The sequence below is a fragment of the Hemitrygon akajei genome, chromosome 1 (genome assembly GCF_048418815.1).
Source record: "Hemitrygon akajei chromosome 1, sHemAka1.3, whole genome shotgun sequence".
In the NCBI taxonomy this organism is placed as follows: domain Eukaryota; kingdom Metazoa; phylum Chordata; class Chondrichthyes; order Myliobatiformes; family Dasyatidae; genus Hemitrygon; species Hemitrygon akajei.
In genome coordinates, this window is record NC_133124.1 from 212319022 (window position 1) to 212343422 (window position 24401).

The 24401-nt window shown below is 44.3% G+C and overlaps 1 protein-coding gene across 5 annotated transcripts in view; it reads right to left on the minus strand.

Annotated features, from left to right (window-relative positions):
• Positions 1-24401, minus strand: part of slc4a5a (solute carrier family 4 member 5a) — a 174057-nt gene that overhangs the window by 135835 nt on the left and 13821 nt on the right. For all 5 annotated transcript variants that reach the window (XM_073060084.1, XM_073060076.1, XM_073060094.1 and 2 more), the window contains exons 2-3: positions 12749-12822; positions 7969-8157 (exon numbers count right to left, since the gene is read on the minus strand). In XM_073060084.1, the coding sequence (XP_072916185.1) occupies positions 7969-8157; positions 12749-12821 (262 nt within the window). In that variant the 5' untranslated portion in view covers position 12822. The remainder of the gene's footprint in view (positions 1-7968; positions 8158-12748; positions 12823-24401) is intronic.

Here is a 24401-nt window from a genome sequence, read left to right on the forward strand (position 1 = left end):
TTCGATCCGTCTTACCACAGACAGCCACAAAACAAAGAAAGAAAATGAACCACCTTGAAAGAAAAAACAATGAACAGAAAGACACACAAATAGAGATACATATACATCCAGGCACAGAAAGATAGACATATACAGATTGAAATAAACACCTATTCGTAGACACAGTCACAGATTTACATGTATGCACATACACACAGACACACACACAGAAACGCAGCCACATATATATGCAGAATAACGTACACCTATGCACAGGTAGGTGTGCATACACTCATGCACATACAATGAGGATGCACTGATATATACAGCTACACCAACACACACACACACACACACACACACACACACACACACACACACACACACACACACACACACACACACACACACACACACACACACACACACACACACACACACACACACACACACGTGGTAGGACATTGGAGTCTGTATTTCCTGACTAGTGTTTACAAGTGTACCTATTGACTAATGCAACTGTTGAACAACCTTTGCATTACTTTTGGTTGTTTTTGACTCCTTGCCCGGAGGCCCGCGTCTTGTCCCCATCCCCGTCCCACTCAGTAGACACTGGTGACCTACTCACAGACACCTGCTCTCACGTCCCATCCACCAGCTGGCTTCAGCAGGCAGCAGGTAGAACGGTTCCTTGTCTTCATCTATTGAGCTCCGTGGGACCCACTGAAACATTCCACTGCATCACATGACGACTTTCTGGTTAAAGCCGTGTGAACTGTAAACTCTAAAAATGATTGTCCCCCTAAAATCAGAGACGGGTCCAGATAATTCCTTTGGTGCTGAAAGACACCTCTGCAAGAGCTGAGAATTCCCTTGATATTTGTGGGACTAAAGTTCCGTGAGGTAAGGTTCAAGTAAGCATGAAGCACGGCCAAACACACTTTTTTATTGCGGTGACCCAGTTGCAGGCGTAACTTTGCTGAAGAAATGTAACTCTAGTCTGTGGAGCAAAGTGTTAACAGCTCAGCTGAGTGAAACTACATGAATTACATCAGTTCTGTTCTGGCCACAAGACAAGCCCTCCATTACTGGTCGCAAAAAAGCACATGATAAAACAACAATAAACAGCATATGGGTTTCAATCCTACCTGCTTCACTCCCACTCATTTTGCGGCACGCATTAACAGCAGGCCTGTATGTGCGCAGGGTAACTTGTGGCTGTCTGAAAGAGTGTGTCAAACCCTGTTACACAGAGCCGCTCACCCTGGAGATTAAACGGAATAGCACGCTCTTTGCTGAGTTGAGTCCTATTGATGATTATGCCAAACCCAGTGGAGCTTACCCATTTCAATTCTGAGAAGGCTTGCACTTTAACTATTCCCGAGCCTTCACTAAAGGGCTCTTCGGTGTGCTGGTGAAACTGACCCCTCTGGAAGGAAACAGACCAGTCATTTAATTGAAGTGGCCCCTTGACCATCCTCCTGACTTCAGTTCCAGGAATAAAAGTTGAAAAGGCGAATATCATTCCAGACTCCGGAATGAATTTGCTCCCCATGGGAAAGGGCGTGAGAGGGTGCACCTTTCCCCTCTTGGTGGTATCAAGAACAATGAAGAATTAAGACCGCAGAATTAGGGATCACCCGTTTAAGATGACGATGAAAAGAAAAGTCTCCTCTCGGAGAAAGGTGAATCCTTAGAATTCTCTGACTTTGAGCGGCGTGCATTTGGAACTGAGTTGGAATGATGTTTGGCACAGAGAAGCCAAGGGTTACAGGGAACGAGTTGTAAACTAGAATTAAGGTCAAGGATCCAATCAGCCATGGCTTTACTGAACGGCAGAGCAATCTGCAGGAACATAATATTTGACCCTGATCCTACTTTTTATGCCCTTGTGACCTTATCCAGGACTGAACCTTTCCTGACAGACCCACGAAAGATTCAGAGGGGCCCACCCAACTGAGGGGTACTCACTCTCGGGCAGCTTGAGGAAGGAGCAATTCCTAGATGCTTTTCCTTTCCCCTGAGAGGAACTGCTCTGACTAAACCCCTTCCACCCCGAGTGCAAACGTTTTGAAGGAGAATGTGATCTAAGTCTTCCTACGGCCAGCCAGCTCTCTCTCCTTCTCTGTCTTCCAGCTTCCTGAAGATCTACTGTCGCTAAGCACCACCACTGAAGATCTCAGCAGTGGAAGAGGGAGGAGGAGGTGGGGGGGAAGGAGGAGAAAGGACGGGGGCACAGGAAGGATAGGTATCATGTAGTTTCATATTTTTGTAAATAGCTGCTGGATACAGACAGAGAAAACTTTTACCGATGATGTACCCTTCCTTCCTGGGCAAGAAAAGGAATGAATAAGTGAACTGAGTGGCAGGGATAGGGTTGAGGGGCAGATTGGCCTCCTTGTATTCTTCTGAGCTCCATAATTAAGTTGCGCTGACAAATATTTCAAAACAGACTGATTAGCATTACGCACAGGATGCCCTGACTCTCTTTACAAGTGTAACTGGCTGGTGAGGATTCCAGCAGAGATGTGTGTTGAGATACTGGAGGACTAGGCAGACAGTGTGGCAACAGTTAACAGATTAGCATTCGCAAGGGCTGAGAGTTATTTGTACCTTGAATCCCAACTGAAAACAATGTGCCTTTAGTTCCTCGCAACTGTCACTGCTTTCAGAGTCTGGCAGTGAGTGCGTAGCAATCCCAACGTCCTTTGTACATACTCATCGGAAGCTGACCTGGAAGCTGGTTTTGACCCTCGGGTGACCCCGTGGAATCAGCCAAGCCACAAATGGCGTGCGGCTGTAACTGAGATCAGGCAGGGAGCCGGAGTCGTGGATCTCACGGCCGTGCCGGCAAGATAAAAAAATGTCGCACTAGAGGGACCCCTGGCACTTTGAAGCCGGGAGCAACAGAGAACACGCTTGCTGAGCACGGAGAGGCAGTGTTTGCAGCGACGAGCCAGCATCCAAGTCCTCTGCGAGGCTGCAGTCTTCAGCCACTGATTGATGGCCTTTAAGGGCTAGAAACCCATGCCGACGCAGTGGCGTAGCGGGTGGAGCTTCGGCCTCCAGTGCCTGAGACCCGGGTTCGGTCCTGACCTCCGCTGCTGCCTATGTGGAGTTCTCCCTGTGACTGTGTGGGATTCCTCCTGGGCGTTCTGGTTCCTCCCACATTCAAAGGTGTGCAAGTTGGTTTGAAATTACCCCTGATGTGTAGGTGAGGGGTAGAATTGGGGAGGAAGTTGATAGGGATGTAGGTGGGATAAAATGGAATTGAGACATGATTAGTGTTTAGGATGACTGGCCCAATGCCTCCATACAATTGAGTAGGTGACTTGTAAAATCTAGTGGAATAGAGTAATAATTTTATTTAGGGTCCATTTAATATCAGAGAATGTACACAGTGTACCACCCAAAATTCATACTTTTCACAGATGTCCACGAAACAAGAACCCCACAGAATGAATAATTGAAGCCCCGAAGCCCCAATGTAGATGGATGGTTGATCATCTGTATGTGAAATGAAGGGCTTGCTTCCATACTGCATACTCTCCGTCTTTCCTGGTCAGTGAGGGCAGCCCTGTCTATAGATAAACAATAGACTGCTAGAATCCTCTTGTGATTTCAATATTCCATGGCACTGGCATAGAGTGATGCGGCCAATGCAGAATGTTATCATTGCTAAAGTGGGCATGGACCTAACCTATAGCAAAAACCATCTCCTCCTCACCCAGGAGATAATGAAACACGTTGCGTTCAACACAGGGTCTATCTGAAGCTGTGTAACCGACTCAGGTATTAAATGTGATTCCTTAGTGTTTAAATTTGCATATTCATAAGATAACGGAAGAAGATTTAGGACAGAGATGAGGAGAAACTGTTTTTCCCAGAGAGTGGTGAATCTGTGGAATCCTCTGCCCAGGGAAGCAGTTGAGGCTTCCTCACTAAATATATTTAAGAAACAGTTAGATAGGTTTTTACATAGTAGGGGAATTAAGGGTTATGAGGGAAAGGCAGGTAGATGGAGCTGAGTTTACGGACACATCAGCCCTGATCATATTGCTGGGTCAGATGGCCTAGTCCTGCTCCTATTTCTTATGTTCTTATGCTAAGGAATTGATTGGGTCAAGCTCAGTATATTTATCCCTAGTAATAAAGTTAGCTTCCTCCCACTTCAACACCTGAGGATATACAGAACTGTGCAAGAAATTTAGGCACATAATGGTGCACAGTGTCACCACCTCCTCTGGCATTGTGTTCCAGCTGTCAACCATACTGTGAAAAAAATAGAGTGGTGTGCAAAGTCTAGACACATGTATATAGCTAGGGTGTCTAAGACTTTTGCACAGCACTGTTATTTGCCAAAGTGGAGCAGAAAGTGGGTTTGTAAATCTGGCGGGAGCAAAGAAGGTCGGGAATGGTGAGTGTGAAATGCCGTGGGAGGGTTGTGGGACAAGTGCCAGAGAGGAGAGCCAGGGGCAGGGGATGGCACAGGTGCAGTTCCAACCAGCCCTGAGACACCAGGCAAGGTCATTTCACTCTATACAATTGGTTTATTGATCATTATAAAATGTCTCTCTGGTGCTTCCCACTCCCTCCCCTCTCCCTTTCCTTCTTCCCAACTATGATTCCCCTCTCCCTGCCCCCTTCCCACTCTCAGTCCATGATAGAGACCCATATCAGAATCAGCATTATCATCACTCACATGTATATGAAATGGTTTTTTTTGCGGCAGCAGTACAGTGCAATACATAAAATTACTACAGGACTATGCACAAGTCTTAGGCACCACAGCTATATATATATATATATATATATATATATATATATATATATATATATATATGTGTGCCTAAGACTTTTGCACAGTACTGGTCTGTTTCATTGATTACAAACCTGTTTTAACACAGTTACATGCTGAGCAGTATCAGCCCATGACTTACAGGTGATCATCAACATTAGACATTGGGCTCAGTGCCTGTGAATCATCAAGTCCATTGGAGGCAGGAGGCCGAAGATGGCCTGACCTGAGTTTAGAGGGCAGGATTCTTCAATAACAGCTTCTAATGTTGTTACAGTGACAGATATACAGTCATTCATCCCCAGAATTATCTCAGTCGCTCAGCCACCGTTTCATTGGGCTGGAGCATCAGGATAAGGACTCCTCATTCAGATTCAGGTTTATTTATCACATGCGCATCGAAACCTACAGTGACATGTGGCGTTTGTGTTAGCAGCCAACACGTCCATGGATGTTCTGGGGGGACGGGGCTGCCTGCAAGTCTTGCCACGCAGGCTGGGGCCAACATGGCTCCTTGGCTGAACAACACAGAACACATTTAAGCAACAAAACAAAACCCAAGGCCTGTTCGTGCTCACCATCCACGCACGCGCACAGCCCTCTAAACCCAGATCAGGCCATCTTTGGCCTCCAGCCTCCAGAGGACTCTAGGATTCAGATACTGGCCCCAATGTCTAGCACTGATATTCGCCTGTAAGTCATGGGCTGGCATTGATCAGCACGTAACTATATTAGAGCAGTAAATCAAGGTTTGTAATCAATGAAACAGACCAATAAGCTTAATACATGTGACAACTGAATGATGCTTTGAAGCAGCCGATATCTGGCAGTTTCTGAAACATCCCTTAGGTGCTGCAAACTGCCTGCAAGACTTAATTAAGCATGGATCTTGCCTGGAGTCTGATAATATTAATTTAAAGGAGGAGGGGAATACAAAGTCCATTGTATTTTTAAAAGCAACGTAGAAAGGCACTGGAGGAAGTCAATAGGTCAGGCAGCATCTACACAAGAAAATGGTCAGTCAGTGGGGTCAAAAGATCGAGAGAAGAAAGCCAATATAAAGAGGTGGAGGGAAGGGGTGTGGGGAGGAGCTGGCAGGTTGATTGTTGGATGCAGGTGAGGGTGGGAAGGGATTGGGTATTATGTCAGAAACTGGGTGGTGATAGATGGAGGCAACAAGGGCTGAAGAAGGTGGAATCTGATAGGAGATGTTGGTGGAACGTGGAATAAAGGGAGGGAGGTAGGAAGGGGAATGACTGGTGGAAGTGTGTGGGTGTCGGGCAGCTGGAGAGGATGGGGAAGGGGACAGAGGTAGGGCGATGAGGGTCAGATGGATCAGGAGGAGAGAGAAAAGGAAAAAAATGTGGGGGTATAGGGCTAGAGGCGAGTGGATATCAAACGTTTAAGAATTTGATGTTGGTGCATTCAGGTATCTATTTCAGAGGACTGAAAAAGTTGACTGGAGGCCAGAGGAAACATATCTGTGATTCTGAATGTCCAGAGCCAAGGAGGTGGCCTGTTCTAGGGCTGGAGGCCTGTCTGTGTGTGTGGCAGGGTGGGATAAGGGTTTTCTGTGCTGTTCTCTTGTTGTGTTATATTGTCATTGTTGTTGCTTGTATTATTCTGCTGAACATCATGGGCATGCTATGTTGGCACTGGAATGTCCTCAGCACATTCTAGGGTATGTTAGTTGTTAATGCAAAATGACATATTTCACTGTACGTTTCAATGTACATGTGATAAATAAATCTAAATCTGACATTAGCAACAGTCCAAATGTTTTTTTTTCAAAACAATTGGCTGTTTACAGTGCGTTATGTCAGATACATAATGGAATGGGAACTACATGGTGGCAGCACATTGCTTCAGGTCTAGCCTGGCCAACCCTGTCAGGTGCTTACAGTTGGCAAGAGTAAGAGAGACCCACAATGGACAAGGGTGGGAGTTATACACATTGGGCAAGGGCAGGAGGTCCCCTCAATGTTCAAGATTAGGAGATACACACAATAGACAAGGGTAGGAGAAGTCCACAAGGACAGGTAGCTACATGGTTTATGCCCTTGTTGAATGAAAGTTACCACATGAGTTAACAGTTTTCCAGAAGGAACAACTAATTTTGGTGGGAACTGATGGAAGGCAGCTTTAGGAGCTGAGTTGGTGAGGTGAGGGAGTATACTATAGTGTAGTTGAGGACTGACGAGAAGGGACAATGGCCTCCAGCAATCCTGGGACACCCCTCAAATATTTATCCCAAGAGTGTTTGTTGTCAATCCCCACACAGATTTTCCACCCAGCTCACGCCTCTGAGAGACAGGGTGAACTCTGGGTTATGAACCCTCTTAGATTATCTTGAGGTTACTTGTCATTGAGTGAAATTATGGTCACCACATTTTAGGGTGGATGGGCAAGCTTTGAGAAGAGGGTTACCAAGATGCTTCCTGGATTAGAGGGTTTGAGCTCAAAAGAAGAGTTGTACAAACTTGATTATTTTCTCTAGAGAATCTAGAGAAACTTGATAGAGTTTGTTAAGATTATGAAAGACATAAATAAGGTAAAGATTAAGATTTTTTTCCTAGAGTGGAGGATGTGAATTTGAGGCAGTTATGAAGGGAATGTGTAGGGCAAAATCGACACAGAGATTGATAGGTACAAAATGCTGGACCGACTGAGCAGGTCAGGCTCTATCAATGGAGGGGATTAAGCCATCGATGACTTGGGATGAGGCCTTTCATCAGTCCTGACCTGTGCAGTTCCTCCAGTATTTTGTGTCTGGTGTTCTGGATTGCCAGCATCTGAAGACTCTTTTGTGTTTAGAGAGATAGGTGCCTGGAACGGGCTTCTGGGTGGGGGAAGCACATACAATAATGATGTTTAAGACGGAGTCAGGTAGACATGAGAACAGGCAGGAAATGGGAGTTAGTTTAATTCAGTGCCGTGTTTGGTGTAGACATTGTGACTTGACAGGACTGTTCTGTGTTCTATATTCTACTAAGGATAATTCTCTTGCCAGTAAAATACTGTAATGGCGTCCAAGATATACATTTCTCTTTATTTTTAAAGGTAATTGATTGGAAATGTTGGTGGGTGCTGTTAGAGAAGCAGTCAAACTAAACCTTTGGCACTATGTCGAAACTGCGCTGGTAACATGGGGTGTGGTGAAGACCGTTCTCTTTACAGTACAAATGGCTTACTGGTAATGTTAATGCTGTCTGAAGAAGTGGCTGCCCTGGCACCTCCTTCATCCGTGTCGGATCTCTCTTGCCTCTTCGGATGCCATTCCTCCTCGCTGGGTTTCTCGTGGCTTGTTGAGAACTTTCTTCGCCGCCGCTTTCTCCTGTAGCCATGGGGCGCGGGGATCCCAATGTAGATTGCGTTTCGAACTGGACAACACAAATACAGTGATTTGGTGAGAAACCTACATTTACTGAGCTTTCAGGGTAAGCAGGACCTCTCTGGCCAGAGGCAGGAAGATGCAGCCATCCCATAACTGCTTCTGTACCTCACCAAAGATCAGTCCAGCTCACAGGTGGACCTCAGTAACCAGTACCCGCTCCATCATGGCTGGCTTGTACCTCTACTCAGTGTACTTGGCTTAGTTTATTCCTAACTGGCACACTCAACACAATCATTATGTCACCTTTAACGTTTCCGATTGAACCTTGGCCTCAGCCGCTTACTGTGGGAGAGATGTAACATTGAGAGCTGGTCATACCACCTTCTGATATGGAGTGGCCACTGCACAGGATTGGAAAAGAACTGCAGTGGTTTGCAAACTCGGCCAACTCCATCCTGGGCATTAACCTCCCCATCATCAAGGACAATTCCAAATGCCATGTCTCAAAAAGGTAACATCCATCATTAAGGACTCTCACCACCCAGGACACGTCTCTTCTCATTGGTGCCATCAGAGAGGAGGGACAGGACCCTAAAGACACACACTCCATGTCTTAGAAACAGCTTCTTCCCCTCCACCATCAGATTTGTGAATGGACAATGAACCCATGAACACCTCCTCACAGTTTTATGTTTTGTTCTCTTTCTACACTACTTACTTGTTTTTTAATATATACACTCAGTGGCCGCCTTATTATATCCACCTGTTCACCTGCTTGTTGATGCAAATATCTAATCAGCCAATCATATGGCAGCAACTCAAAGTATGCAGACATGGTCAGGAAGTTCAGTTTCTGCTCAGACCAAACATCAGAATGGGGAAGGAATGTGATCTAAGTGACTTTGGCTGTGGAATGATTGTTGGTGCCAGATGGGGTGGTTTGAGTATCTCAGAAACTGCTGACCTCCTGGGATTTTCACACACAACATTCTCTAGAGTTTACGGAGAAACAAAAACATCCAGTGTGTGGGCAAAAAACTTATTGTTAATGAGAAAGGTCAGAGGAGAATGGCCAGACTGGTTCAAGCTGACAGGAAGGTGAAAGTAACTCAAATAACCAGATGTTACAACAGTGGTATGCAGAAGAGCATCTCTGAATGCACAACATGAAGTTGATGGGCTACAACAGCAGAAGGCCACACACATACACTCAGTGGCCACTTTATTAGGTACAGGAGGTAACTAACAGACAGGCCACTGGGTGGATATGCCACTTTGAGATTCATGTTTTTGCAGATGCTTACAAGAAAATAATACAATAGAATTTTTGAAAAACTTTACATAAACAAAAACTGACAGGCAATGAGCAAAAGAAGAAAAACTGCAAATAATAAAAAAGTAAATAAATAATACTGAGAAGATGAGTTGTAGAGTCCTTGAAAGTGAGTCTGTAGCTTGTGGAGTGAGTACTTTGCTGAGTTGAGTAAAGTTATCCACGTTGGTTTAGTAGCCTGATGGTTGATGATTGTCATCATATAGTTGTATCACAAGGAAGCAGACCCTTCAGACCAACACATCTATGGCAACTATGATGTCTTCCTGGGCTAGTCCCATTTGCCTTCATTTGATCCACATCCCTCTAAACATTTCCTATCCCTCAACCTGTTCAAATGTCTTTTAAATGCTATTTTTATGCCTGTCTTTACCACTTGCTACCCATCCCTTTCTGTGTGGAAAAGCTTGCCTATCAAGTCCCCTTTAAACTTTTCCCCTCTCTAGTTTTGTACTCTACTACACTGGGAAAAACTGTGCTCATCCTTCTCATCCATGCTGGTTCACCACTTTATAACCACCCACCAGAATTGGAAAGGGTGAGCAATTTCAAGTTCCTGGCTGTCAATATCTCTGAGGATCTATCCTGGGCTCAACTTATCAATGCAGCTACAAAGAAGGCACGACAGCGACTTTATTTCTTTAGGAGTTTGAGGAGATTTGGTATGGTGAAAGACGCTTGCTACAGATTTCTACAGATCTACTGTGAAGAGCATTCAAACTGGCTGGTTTGGGGCGGTGGTGCCGCTGCACAGTATCAAAATAAACACTGGCCTTCATAGTATCTAGGACATCTTCAAGGAGTGATGCCTCAAAAAGGTGGCATCCGTCATTTAGGAACCCATCACCCAAGACATGCCTTGTTCTTCCCCTCTGCCATTTGATTTCTATATGGACGTTGAACTCATGAACACTACCTCACTACTTTTTTATTTCTATTTTTGCACTACTTACCTAATTTAACTATTTAGTATGTACTGTATATACTTACTGTTATTCACATTCTTTTCTATGATAATGCATTGCATTATACTGCTGCCACAAAAACAGCAAATTTCACAACATGTGTGGTGATATCTGTTATCTGTAAGTAGGGGCCGTGTACAATCCTGATTTGATGGAGACGGACATGTGAAGCACGGAGGAACATCTGGTGAAACTTTTGAAATGCCTGTTTCGCTGCCACTGCTACTGTGCGATTGAAAAATCTCCGAGAGGAAAGCCCCATCCTTGGCTTTGCCTGTTGCTTGGCAGCCGGTGCCGGGGTCAAAGCGCTCAGCGGAGATGGTGCTCGGTGCTCGGTGTCGGAGGGCTGGTCGGAGGCTTGAAGTTTTCGGATGGACTCGGAGTTGGCTGTGGTCGGAGCTCCCAAAGTGCTGCGTTGGCAAGCTGCGGCGCTGGAGGTTCATGGCAGGAAGAGTTTTTCTTCCTTCTACCGTCTGCATGAGATGATGGGCTGTCGGGACTTTGAGACTTTCTTTTAAACCGTGCCATGAACTGCTCTTTATCAGATTATGGTATTGCTTTGCATTGTTGAAACTATGTGTTATAATTATGTGGTCTTTGTCAGTTAGTCTTTTATCAATTATGGTATTGTCTGCACTGTTGAAACTATATGTTAACTATAACTATATGTAACTATGTGGTTTTGTGTAGGTCTTGTAGCTTTAGGTTTGATGATGGGTTTGTAGTTCCTTTCCAGGGAATGTGCTAAGACGGTAGCGCGATATCGATACACAGCAGCCTCTCCGGACTCTGGATTGGGGATTACCAAACGTTATTTGGTTTTTCTTGTGTGGTCTGTTTTGTGCTTTTTCGTGATATCATTCCAGAGAACGTTGTCTCATTTTTTAACTGCATTGTATTTGTGGTTTATAAATGACAATAAACTGAATCTGAATTTGATATTAAACCTGATTCTGATTCTGATTCTGAGGTCATCCCTCAACCTCCTTCGATCGAAGGAATGTATAGTCCCAGCCTATTCAGCCTATTCAGATAGTGCTCATGGGTTCAGTGTCCATTCAGAAATCTGATGGCAGAGGGGAAGAAGCTGTTCCAAATCATTGAGTGTGTGCCTTCAGGCTCCTGTACCTCCTTCCTGATGGCGGCAATGAAAAGAGGACATGTTCTGGGTGGCGAGGATCGGGCTAAGAACTCGCATCACCCAAGCCATTAAGGACTTACCGTAGATGTCGGATTATAAGCCGCTACTTTTTTCCCACATTTTGAACAGCTTTGAACTCTGCGGCTTTTAATACGGTGCGGCTAATGAATGATTTTTTTCATGCCGCCAAAAACATTTTGCCTCGTAACAGTAGACCAATAAAATTGATGAGTAGTTCACAGAGGTCCAATGAAATTGTACGATAAATCAAGCGCACTTTCACAATTAAATTATTGTAAATCAGTCATTTGTACTCACCCTCATCAACATGGAAAACACTCGAAGAAAAGCATTGTGCTGCCTTTATGGCAGTTATTTAGTTTATAATATTTTCGCTTAGTAATTCATTTTCTAGTTAAAGTTAGAAGTGTTTTAACTATATTTGTTTTCTGTACTACATCGCGGGATGCTATGACGTCACACCCGGTTTCGCTGCGTCTTGTGGGATACCAGTTTGCGATAAACGGGAAGGAGGGGGCGAGCACATTACGCGAGCAGCATTGGATCTGAGCGAACGCTGCTTTTAAGTTAAAGGCGATCAATAACTTTTCCTGGTAGGCTGCAGTATATATATTTTTTACCAGTCGTTAGGAGATATTGGAATGTTGTTCAGTAAAAAAGTATACGCAACGTATATTTAAAAGTAGCCGCGTTACAGGCACGGTTCGAAAAAAAGCATTTGCAATATGTATTTGTTTATGTTACCATATGGATTTAATTAAAAGTTAAAAAATCCTCACGTGTAATATCTTTCTGTGTAAATATCTCATATTACAACGTGGGACACCTGCGGCCGAAAATCCGGTGCGGCCGAAAATCCGGTGCGGCCTAAAATCCGGTGCGGCCTGTACAAGTAAAAAATTGATTTTCTTTCTAAAATTAGAGCCAGCGGCTTTTAATCAGGTGCGCTCTGTAGTCCGGAATCTACGGTAATTAATTGAACTTTCAATATGGAGACACAAGAGAATGCAGATGGAATCAGGAGCAACACCCATCTTGCTGGAGGAAAAGCAGCACCCGTGTGAAGAAAGGAATTGTTTCCACCCGAAACAGTGACAATTTCTTTCCCCCACAGATGCTGCTCAACCCGCCGAGCTCCTCCACAGATTGTTCTTTCACTTCGGTTGTAATAGCTCACCTTCTTCCTCATCATCATCGTATCTCCTTCTGGAATTCCCCATTCCCCGCTCCAGAACTGTCTGGTGTTCCATCCTGAATGGGGAATAAAAAGGTGTTGTTACGGATAAGTCTGTTACAGGCAGACACAATCGACAGGGCTAAAGGAAGTGGACAAGTATCACCTTTCTGAAACCTAATGTATGCTGAAATTTCCTTTCACTGGTCTTGGACAGAACTTGATAAGTGAAATTACAACATAGTACATTACAGCACAGAACAGAGCCTATGGTCCTTTAACCTACTCTAAGATCAATCTAACCATCCCTCCTTCATAGCCCTCCTTTGTCCTATCATCCATGTGTCTATCTAAGAGTTTGTTATATCCCGAATGTGTCTGCCTCTAGCAACATCCCTGGCAATGTGTTCCACGCACCCTCCACTCTGACATGATCAGGATCATAATCGTACTGATTATCGATGCCAGAAGCAGAGGTCCATGAGCTGGACCTCATTAGGGGATCGGAGGTGGAGAGGTTCAGTAGCTTTAAATTCCTTGGTGCTATCCTATCAGAGATCTATCCTGGAATGGAAGTGCCATCACAAAGAAGGTATGGCTTTCTAGGTGTGCCTACTTTCTTGGAAGTTTGGTGTGTCATCTAGAACTTTGACAAACTTCTATAGATGCACAGTGAAAGTATCCTGAATGGCTGCAGCACAGCCTGGTGTGGAAACACCAATACCCAGGAATGGAAAGGTCTGCATATGGTGGTGGACGTCATAGGCAAAGCCCTTCCCACCATTGAGAACATCTACAAGGAATGTTGCCACAGGAAAACAGCATTCATCATCAAGGACCCCAACATCTAGGCCATTTGCTCTTTTTGCTGCTGCCATCGGGCAGGAGGTACAGGAGCCTAAGGTCCCACAACACAAGATTCGGGAACATTTATTACCCTCCAACCATCAAGCTCGTGAACCAGTGTGGACATTCCTTTTGCTCTCTCCACCCTCCCTCTTTGCTGCAAGTTAAAACAGGATTGACTTCCAACTGTCTACAGTTCAACAATAAATCATTGACCCAAATCAGCATGGATGACTTTACTCACCTCAACAATGAACTGATTCCACAACTCATGGACTCACTTTCAAGGACTCTACAACTCATGTTCTCAGTATTATTTATTTACTTCTATTTGCACAACTTGTCCTCTTTTATATATTGTTTATTTATGTCAGTCTTTATTTATGTATAGTTAGTCATATATTCTATTGTAAATGCCTGCAGGAAAATTAATCTCTTGATAGTACTGCATATGGTAAGATATCCTGTACTCACCGTGATAATAAACTTACTTTGATTTTGATGGCGTGAAAATACTTATCCCTAACATTCCCTTTGTATAGTACTTTACTCCAATTGCCATAAAGCTATGACCCCTTGTAGCCATTTCCACCCAGGGAAAAAGTCTCTGGTGTGATCTGATTTTGTCACACATTATTTACAATCACTAAAAGGTAGCATGTTACTGTAGAAATTGTTGGTATTTTGGAGACACAGAAGATTGTAGGTGTTGGAAACTGGAGTCAGGTTTATTATCACTGATATATATGTCATAAGATATAGGAGCAGAATTAGGATAATTGGCTCATCAAGTCTGCTCCGTTATTTCATCATGGCTGATCCATTTTCTCACTCAGTCCCAAGCTCCTGCCTTCTCCCTGTATCTCTTCATGCCCTGACCGACCAAGAACCTATCAACCTATGCCTTAAATATACCTAAAAACTTGGCCTCCACAGCAGTCCGTGGTACAAATTCTACAGATTCACCACTCACCACTCTCAGACTAAAGAAATTCCTCCTCATCTCTGTTCTAAAAGGACATCCTTCAGTTCTGAGGCTGTGTCCTCTGGTTTTAAACTTGCCCAGCTTAGGAAACACCCTCTCCACATCCACTCTATCGAGGCCTTTTAATATTCGATAGGTTTCAATGAGGTCAACCCTCATTCTTCTGAATTCCAGTGAGTAGAGGCCCAGAGCCATCAAAAATGTCATGAAATTAGTTGCTTTGCGGTAGCAAAGTTTCTAAAAAGACATAAAAGTTCCTGCAACAATTGCTATAAAATTGCTGTAGTGGAGGAATCAACAGGATCTGTTGGAGAAAGATGTTTTGGGTCAAATCTCCACACCGGGATGGTAAGTGGTATATTATCTCTTTTCTGGGAGGATTTGAGAGGAATTAAGAATGACTTAGCTCAAGTGGAATTGTAACTATAAGACTCAGAAACAGGCTCTTTGTCCCACCATGTCTATGTTGACCATCAAGTTTCTGTCTATGCTCATCCCCCTTACCATCAGCAATTCAAGTACTGGCATAGATGCTTCTTATCTGTAGGAGGAGTCTCTGCCTCCACTACCCCCTCAGGGAGTACATTCCAGATTGTAACCACCCTCTGGATGATACAAAATCTTCCTTAGATTTTCTCTAAATCAAATTTCAAAGTAATTTTACTGTGAAAATACATACATATCACCATGCAAGTCATTTTCTTGTGGGCATACTCATAATAGAAATATAGTTATAATAGAATTAATGAAAAACTGCACCAACTTGGGCACTCAACCAGTGTGGAAAAGACACACACTTTGCAGATACTAAAAGAAAGAAATAGTAATAATAATAATTAAATAAGCAACAAATATCAAACCATGAGATGAAGAATCCTTATGTCCATTGGTTGTGGGCGCATTTCAATGATAGGACAAGTGAAGTTTAGTGAAGTTATTCCCTTTAGTTCAAGTGCCTGGTAGTTGAGGGTTAATAACTGTTCCTGAGCTTGGTGTTGTGAATCCTGAGGCTCCTCTACCTTCTTCCTGATGGCAGCAGCGAGAAGAGAGCATGACCAGGGTGGTGGGGGTCTCTGATGATAGATGATAATCTCCTACTCCAGTGTTCCGTTTAGTTGTGCTCAATGCTGGGAAGGGCTTTACCCGTGATGTACTGGGCCATATGCACTATTTTTGTGGGGTTTTTCATTCAAGGGCATTGGTGTTTCCATACCAGGCTGTGATGCATCCAGTCAATATGCTGTCCAATACACATCTCCAGGGATGCAGACTGATTTGGTGAATATTTCTAGTGTTCTCCATTTTACTTTAGTAAAGCAAAAGTTTATAAGTTTGAGCTGGCATTTGTTTACTGACCCCTATTTTCAATACCAATTATAAGCCTGATTGTTATCTCAGAAAAGTTTCCCATCATTAATGTTAGAGTGACCAGACTATAATTAGTTGTTTGGATGATGCACACATAAAACGACGGAATAATAATTTTCAGTAAGAATATTTATGAGATAAAAGTGACATCAAACAGATTTGAGGGCTCATTAGCTGTTCATTAATTCATTAGCTGTTGCATCTGAATTCAGTTTCATCAGCCTGGACCTTTGTCACTTGTGTTATAATTCATTTTTGCTTCATTTTATGTCATTATGAGCTCAGTTAAAATGAATTGCACTCTCTGGGACATCTGTCAGGGAATGCATGTCTTCAAGTGACAGTTCTGCTGATCAGAGAGCAAGGAGTGCAAGTCAAACTGAGTGTCAGTACGATAGGGTGTGTGTGTATATGTACATATACTTGCGTATTTGTGTCAGAGTCTGTGTGTGTGTGTGTGTGTGTGTGTGTGTGTGTGTCTGTGTGTGTGTGTGTGTGTGTGTGTGTGTGTGTGTGTGTGTGTGTGTGAGTGTGTGTGTGTGAGTGTGTGTGTGTGTGTGTGTGAGTGTGTGTGTGTGTGTGTGTGTGTGTGTGTGTGTGTGTGTGAGTGTGTGTGTGTGTGTGTGTGTGTGTGTGTGTGTGTGACTGTTCCCTCTAAGCTGGGTGGGTTCTGGGTCGTGCAGAAACTGAAATGCTCCTGCGCACATAGCCTTTGTTGCAGCACAACTGGAATTTTCTTTTATATAATGTCAATGTAAAGTGCTGCTCAATTTTCAGGTCGTGTAAAATCTCCTGCTCTGAGCAATGGGTGGTCTGCACAGCTGTGAAAAATATTAGACAGTACATTGGTGTGGGTGTGTGTGCACGTCTGTTTTTGCATTTGCATTTGCATTGTGTGTGAGCACATGGGTGTGCTTGGCTTTGGGTGCGCCTACACGTGTGTGTTTGTGCGTGCTTGTGTATACATCTATGTATACATATACGAGGGGTGATTGATAGGTTCGTGGCCTAAGGTAGAAGGAGATGAGTTATACAGCTCTCGTTACATGCACATTCAGGTCAACTCTTTGAGTGATTACACACAAAGTTTGAAGTTAATAAATCATCTCCCTCTACCTTAGGCCACAAACTTATCAATCACCCCTGCTGTGGACACTTTCTGGAGGTCCAAGATCCGTATGCTCCACGACCGCTGGACTAAGTGTGTAAATGTAGGAGGGGACTATGTTGAAAAATAGATGTGCTAGGTTTTCTAAAATTGACTCCTTCTACCTTAGGCCACAAACATATCAATCACTCCTCGTATGTTTGGATGTATGCTTGTGAGTGTATTTGACAGAGAGAGAGAGAGAGAGAGAGAGAGAGAGATAGAGAGACTGAGAAAGAAAGGGAGAGAGAGAGAGAAGAGACAGAGAAACAGAGAGTGAGACAGAGAGTGTGAGAGAGAAAGAGACTGTTGATGTGCATACAGTATGTGAGTTACAGACATGAGAGGGAATAATGGAAAGATCTGTTCGTATTTCTCTTTCATCAGCAGCAGACCTACAAATGAAACTGCACCGCATCTGAAGGTGAGATGAGGAGAAGACTACCTATAGGGATTTAAACATTTCAGATGTAGGGAACCTGAAATAAAAATGGAAAGCCCTGTCAACTTTCAGCAATAGGCAGCTTCTGTGGAAAGAAAAACAGTGCAAATCTTAAAGGTGGAAGATTCTTTGAAAGAACTTGGAAAGGGAGAAAACTGGTTAGTTTTAAATTGCAGTGAAGCTGTTTTGCTAAAGATGGGAGCATTGGGGTGGTTGGGAGAGGGGGTAGTGCCAGAAATGTCCCTGCCAGAATACGCTAGGATTACCCTTGGGGCTAGGCTGTGAACAAGATCATCCAATCAATGAATTAATATGGACAGCTGGAGGGTGATAAAATGAGCAGAAGCTATGAGATGATGGTTGCCCTCATTTCAAATCTTTTGTTCAATTCCTCTCTCTCTAATGATCCATGTTAACTGGATGGCATCTACAACTTATCTCCAGGGCAACCCTGGCCCCACCTTATCTCTATCCTACCCCTAAATATTCCACTTGTCCTCTGTGTTCCTTACTCACTAACTATCTTATCTCTTTTCCCAGTTCTGATGAAAGATCCACGGCCTGAACTGAAAGCTCCTGTACACTGGACACATCATGCCGAGTCCCCAGATGTGCTCAAAGATTCAAAGTACATTTATTACAAAAGCATGTATGGAGCATGAAACCCTGAGATTTGTTACCCCGCAAAAGAAAGAAATATCATGGAACCCGTTCAAAGAAAAACTTCAACCACCCCACATCAGCAAAAAAAAACCCAATTCATCCAACTGGCAATAAAATGAGCGATAAACACAGAATATAAAAACTTAAAATTTAAAGAGACCAGGCATATGCAGTTCAGCTTGAATATTCAGTTTGTTATCTATAGACCGCCCCAATCAAAAATTGCCCAAAATAGCAACAAAATAAAGGAATGACCGGAAACCAGCAGCACAATATAGTGTTAAGTACAGAGACCAATCCACAAACCACGTCAATTAAACCTTGCCCAAGACCCAGGACTCTGGCACCAGCAAGGGAGAGAGAAACTATTTGACCACAGGGACCTACCTCCCTTCCTCTGGGATCAGGAAGTGAGAGGTTGGTAGACGGTGCTGAACACCCAATTCACCTTCTGCTCCTACTCACACCTCCATGATTTCAATCATCCTCGATGCTTTAATCAGTGAGATCGGTGAGAAATGGTGCCAATCATGGGCTTGCGTTCCGTCTCTAGGCTTCCTGGCCTCAAGGCTGCATGCTTCACTGAAAGACCTTGGAGACAGCCAAGTGCCGGATCGCTCAATTGGTCCAAAACAAAACACCAAAATGTAGCTCAAAGGCACAGTAGCTGAACCACTTTTGAAAGAAAAAGAAGTAGTTTCATGAAACCTCTGGAGGAAGTCACCCTTGGCCGTGTTGTTTGTTGATAAATGGAAAAGGCCAGCAATTTCTTTAAGAAGTGATGGTTTTCTATGTTCCCCAGAGGAGCGGACAGATATGGAACTTACAAAATGTCTCATGTTGAGCAGTTTGGAACTGCGCAAGTGGTTGCTGAGCTCGGCTAATTGTTGGACACGTTCTCTGGGGTGAAGGTGCGGGCTGATAGGTGAATGAACCAGGTGGATATCACAATATTGCCCAGATCAGTTACAATTATTCAGCAAAAGCTTCCAATCATTAGTTCACCCCTCCCCACTGATCCCCCTCCTGCAAGTGTAACACATGCTACACCTGCCCCTCCAGGTGAGGTGAAAATTCACCTGTGAGTCTATCGGGGCCACCTACTGTATCTGGTGCTCCTGGTGCGGCCTGCTTCACGCTGGTGAGACCTGATGCAAAGTGGAGCACTGTTTTGTCGAGCATCTTTCTTCTCGCACCTGCTGTTCGCGAAAGGCAGGACCTTCCCTTCCCGTTTTGACATGCTGGTACACGGCCTCCTCTAGTGCCATGAGGAGGACACACTCAGGTTGGAGGAGCACACCTCATGGTCCGTCTCCCAATCTGGTAACATGAACGTCAAATTCTCTAACTTTCTCCTCCCCCTCCTCTCTTTTGTATTTCCCTTTCTGATTACCCTCTCACCCCTTCTCTTCTGCTCACTTGCCCTTTGGTTCTCCTCTTTCTTCCATGATCCAATGCCCCCTCCTATTAGATTCCTGCTTCTTCAGCCCTTTACCTCTTCCACCCCTCATCGCCCACATCGTACTTCATTCCCCCCTCCCATCCTCTCCCTCCCCTGCTCTCACCTATCACCTGCCAGCTTGTACTCTGTTCCCTGCTCCCACCTTCTAATTCGGGCTTCTTCTCCCTTCCTTCCCACTCTTGGCCCAAAACATTGACTGATTATTCCCGTCCACAGAAGCTGCCTGACCTGCTGAGTTCCTGCACGATTTTCTGCGTGTTGCACATCATTAGAGCTCTTCTCTTCACGTATGACACATGGCGTGTTATATTGATCTTATTGTCGTCACGTCTGCCTATCACGATGTGCGCTGGCAATTTCGGAAGCCAAGCGCAGAGGAAAGATCAGCTCCAATGTAGAGGCAGCGACCAGAATTTATTTATAAGTTCAAAGTAATTTTATTATTGAAGCTTATATGCTGTATTTCATCATATACAAACTTGAGGTTCATTGTCTTGTGGACATACTTAATAATCTATAGAATAATAAACATAACAGAATCAATGAAGTTCAACCAGTCTGCAAAAGACGACAAACTGTGTAAATATAAAATGAAAGAAATAAAAATAATAAATAAATAACCATTAAATATCAAGAGTCCTTGAAAGTGAGTCCATTGGTTGTGGGAACATTTCAATGATGGTGAAAGTGAAGTTGAGTGAAGTTATCCAAGCAACACACACAAAATGCTGGAGGAACTCAGCAGGCCAGGCAGCATCTATGGAAAAAAAGTACAGTCGACGTGGTCCATTTTGGTTCAAAAGCCTGATGGTTGAGGGGTAACTTTTCCCGAACCTGGTGGTGTGAGTCCCGAGGCTCCTGTACCCTTCTTCCTGATGGCAGCCGTGAGAGGAGAGCATGTCCTGGCTGGTGAGGGTCCTGATGATGGCTTCTGCTTTCCCACAACAGTATTCCACGTAGATGTGCTCAGTAGTGGGTAAGGCTTTACCGGTGATGGACTGTGCTGTATCCACACTTTTTGTAGGATTTTCTGTTCCAATAGAACACTGGTGGTTCAGCTGAGCGATACCACAAGATATAACATTCTCAAAACTAGGACCCAGCGATTAGTGGTAATGAGGCATCTGCTTAAATAACACAAGTAGCACGGGATCCCCGAGCCTATTAAAATGTACTTAACGAGTTTAAACAAAAAAGCATCAAGCGACTGCATTATAAAGAGCAAATCGCTCAAGAAAAAAACACGAGGAACTCTAAACGATTACAGACTCTCGTTAAACAACAATTAACCAGTTCAGGTGCTCTAAAAACCTTGGAGCCCAGTGCCCTGCACAGGCCAGAAGAGCTCTTTACACTACCAAGGTATCGTGAGAAGATTCTGGTTGCATGTTTTCCAAGCACATCATGTCATACGTACATACAAGCTTTAAGTTCCTCGGGGTCAATATCACAAATGACCTGACTTGGTCTAACCAAGCAGAGTCCACCGCCAAGAAGGCCCACCAGTGCCTTTACTTCCTGAGAAAGCTGAAGAAATTTGGCCTGTCCCCTAAAACCCTCAATAATTTTTATAGATGCACCGTAGAAAGCATTCTTCTAAGGTGCATCACAACCTGGTATGGAAGTTGTCCTGTCCAAGACCGAAAGAAGCTGCAGAAGATCGTGAACACAGCCCAGCACATCACACAAAAACAATCTTCCATCCTTGGACTCACTTTACACCACACACACTGTCGGAACAGTGCTGCCAGGATAATCAAGGACATGACCCACCCAGCCAACACACTCTTTGTCCCTCTTCCCTTCGGGAGAAGGTTCAGGAGCTTGAAGATTTGTACGGCCAGATTTGGGAACAGCTTCTTTCCAACTGTGATAAGACTGCTGAATGGATCCTGACTCGGATCTGGGCCGTACCTTCCAAATATCCGGACCTGTCTCTCGGTTTTATTTATGATTTATAATTTAAATTTTTATTATATTTACGATTGATTTGTACTCCAGGGAGTGCGAAGTGCAAATTCAAATATCACTGTGATGATTGTACGCTTTAGTATCAATTGTTTGGTGACAATAAAGTAATAATAATAATAATAATAATAATAATAATTAGCACACCGAGGTAGCAAAAAGAAAACAGAATTCAGAATATACAGTTGTGTTGCAGCTACAGAGAAAGTGCAGTGCGGATAGGCAATAAGGTGTAAGTTCATGACGAGGTAGATTATGAGATCAAGACATAGATTAAGAGGTCAAGAGGCCATAAGATGGACTCTTACTGTACTAGATGACCATTCGATAATCTTATAACAGTGGGATAGAAGCTGTCGTTGAGTCTGGTGATATACCTGTTCGAGCTTTTGTATCTTCTGCCCGATGGGAAAGAGGGGTGGGGGTGTCCTACCTGTGAGTGAGAGTGGGTGAGTGGGGAAAAGATGGGAAAGGGGCTTGTTTTGCAGTTGATCTGTCGTTGGTGTCGTTCTGCTGAACATTGTGCGCAGGTTATGTTATGTTAGTGCCGGAACGTGTGGCGGCACCTTGCGGGCTACAGCCCCCTCCACCCAGCACATTCTGAGATGTGCTGGTTGTTAACGGAGACAACAGATTTCACTGTGTGTTTCAATGTACATGTGATAAATAAATCCAAATCTGAATCCGATTATAGAACATAGAACAGCTCAGGCCCTTTGGCCCACAATATCGTGCCAACCTTTAAACTTAGTCTAACAGGAGCTCCCAGCCTGGGGTCCACTGACTTCCTTGCCTAATGGTATTGGTCCACGGCATAAAAAAGGTTGGGAACCCTTCGTCTAAGATCGATATAACCATTCCCTCTTGCATAGCCCTCTATTTTTCTGACGTCTATTTCCCTGCATTACAGGAGGCTCACCCCGATCAGCATCAATGGGTCTGCAGTTGAGAGGGTGAGTAGTTTCAAGTTTCTCAGCGCACACATCACTGAAGATCTCACCTGGACTGTACACACTGGCTGTGTGGCAAAAAAAAGCACAACAGTATCTTTTCCACCTCAGGCGACTGAAGAAGTTTGTCATGAGCCCCCCAAATCCTCAAGACCTTCTACAGGGGCACTATTGAGAGCACCCTGACTGGCTGTATCACCGCCAGGTACGGGAACTGCACCGACCTTGATCACTGGGCACTGCAGAGAGGGGTACGGACAGCTCAGCACATCTGTGCATGTGAAGTTCCCTCCGTTGAGGACATTTTCAGCAGCACGCGCAGAAAGAAGGCCTGGAAGATCACCGGGGACGCCAGTCACCCCAACTATAAACTGTTTCAGCCGCTTCCATCTGACAAACAGTAGCACAGCATTAAATCCAGGACCAACAGGCGACAGGACAGCTTCTTTCTACAAGCCATTAGACTTTTAAATTCACGTGTCTGTACAAATTTCTTGGCGGAGAATCTCAACTGGTCCCTCAACACCAGCTCCATAGCCGAGAAGGCCCCCAGCATCTCTACTTTCTGCGAAGGCTGAGAGAAGTCCATCTCCCACCCCCCATCCTCACCACATTCTTCAGAGGATGTATCAAGAGCATCCTGAGCAGCTGCATCACTGCCTGGTTCGGGAATTGCACCGCCTTGGATGGCAAGACCCTGCAGCGGATAGTGAGGTCAGCCGAGAAGATCATCGGGGTCTCTCTTCCCGCCATTACAGACATTGACACCACATGCTGGAGGAACGTTGTTTCGTTTTTACTGTGTACTGTGCCAGCAGTTCATGGTCAAAATGACAATAAAAGCAACTTGAACTTGAACATTGCAACGGATTCATAACACAAAGATTTTTACTCCCTCATGTTGTAGGATGGATGTAAGATTTAAATAAAATCAAATTCTATTGTATCTAAGAGAGTCTTAAATATGCCTAATGTATCTGCCACTACAACCACCCCTGGCAGTGCACTCAATGCACGCACCACTCTCTGTGCAAAAATCTTACCTCTGACTTCCTCCCTATACTTCCCTCCAATCACCTTAAAATTATTTCTGCATTGGAAAAAGTCTCTGGCTGTCCACTTGATCAATGCCTCTTATCAAGTCACATCTCTTCCTCCTTGACTCCAAAGAGAAAAGTCCTACCTTGTTCAACCTATCTTCATAATACTTGCTGTCTAATCCAGGCAGCATCTGGTAAACCTCTTCTGCACCCTCTCTAGAGCTTCCACATCCTTCCTATAACGAAAAGACTAGAAGGTTCAAGACTGTTTATTGTCATTCTTCAGTACACAAGTGTAAAGAAGAATAAAATGATTGAAACTGACGGAAAATGATTGGCTAACGGACTGGTGCAGAGCCAACAACCTGTCTCTGAATGTGAACAAAACAAAAGAGATGGTTGTTGAATTCAGGAGGGCACAGAGCGACCACTCTCCGCTGAACATCGACGGCTCCTCAATAGAGATCGTTAAGAGCACCAAATTTCTTGGTGTTCACCTGGCGGAGAATCTCACCTGGTCCCTCAACCCCAGCTCCATAGCAAAGAAAGCCCAGCAGCGTCTCTACTTTCTGCGAAGGCTGAGGAAAGTCCATCTCCCACCCCCCATCCTCATCACATTCTACAGGGGTTGTATTGAGAGCATCCTGAACAGCTGCATCACTGCCTGGTTTGGAAATTGCACCATCTCGGATCGCAAGACCCTGCAGTGGATAGTGAGATCAGCTGAGGAGATCATCGGGGTCTCTCTTCCCGCCATTACGGATATTTACACTACACGCTGCATC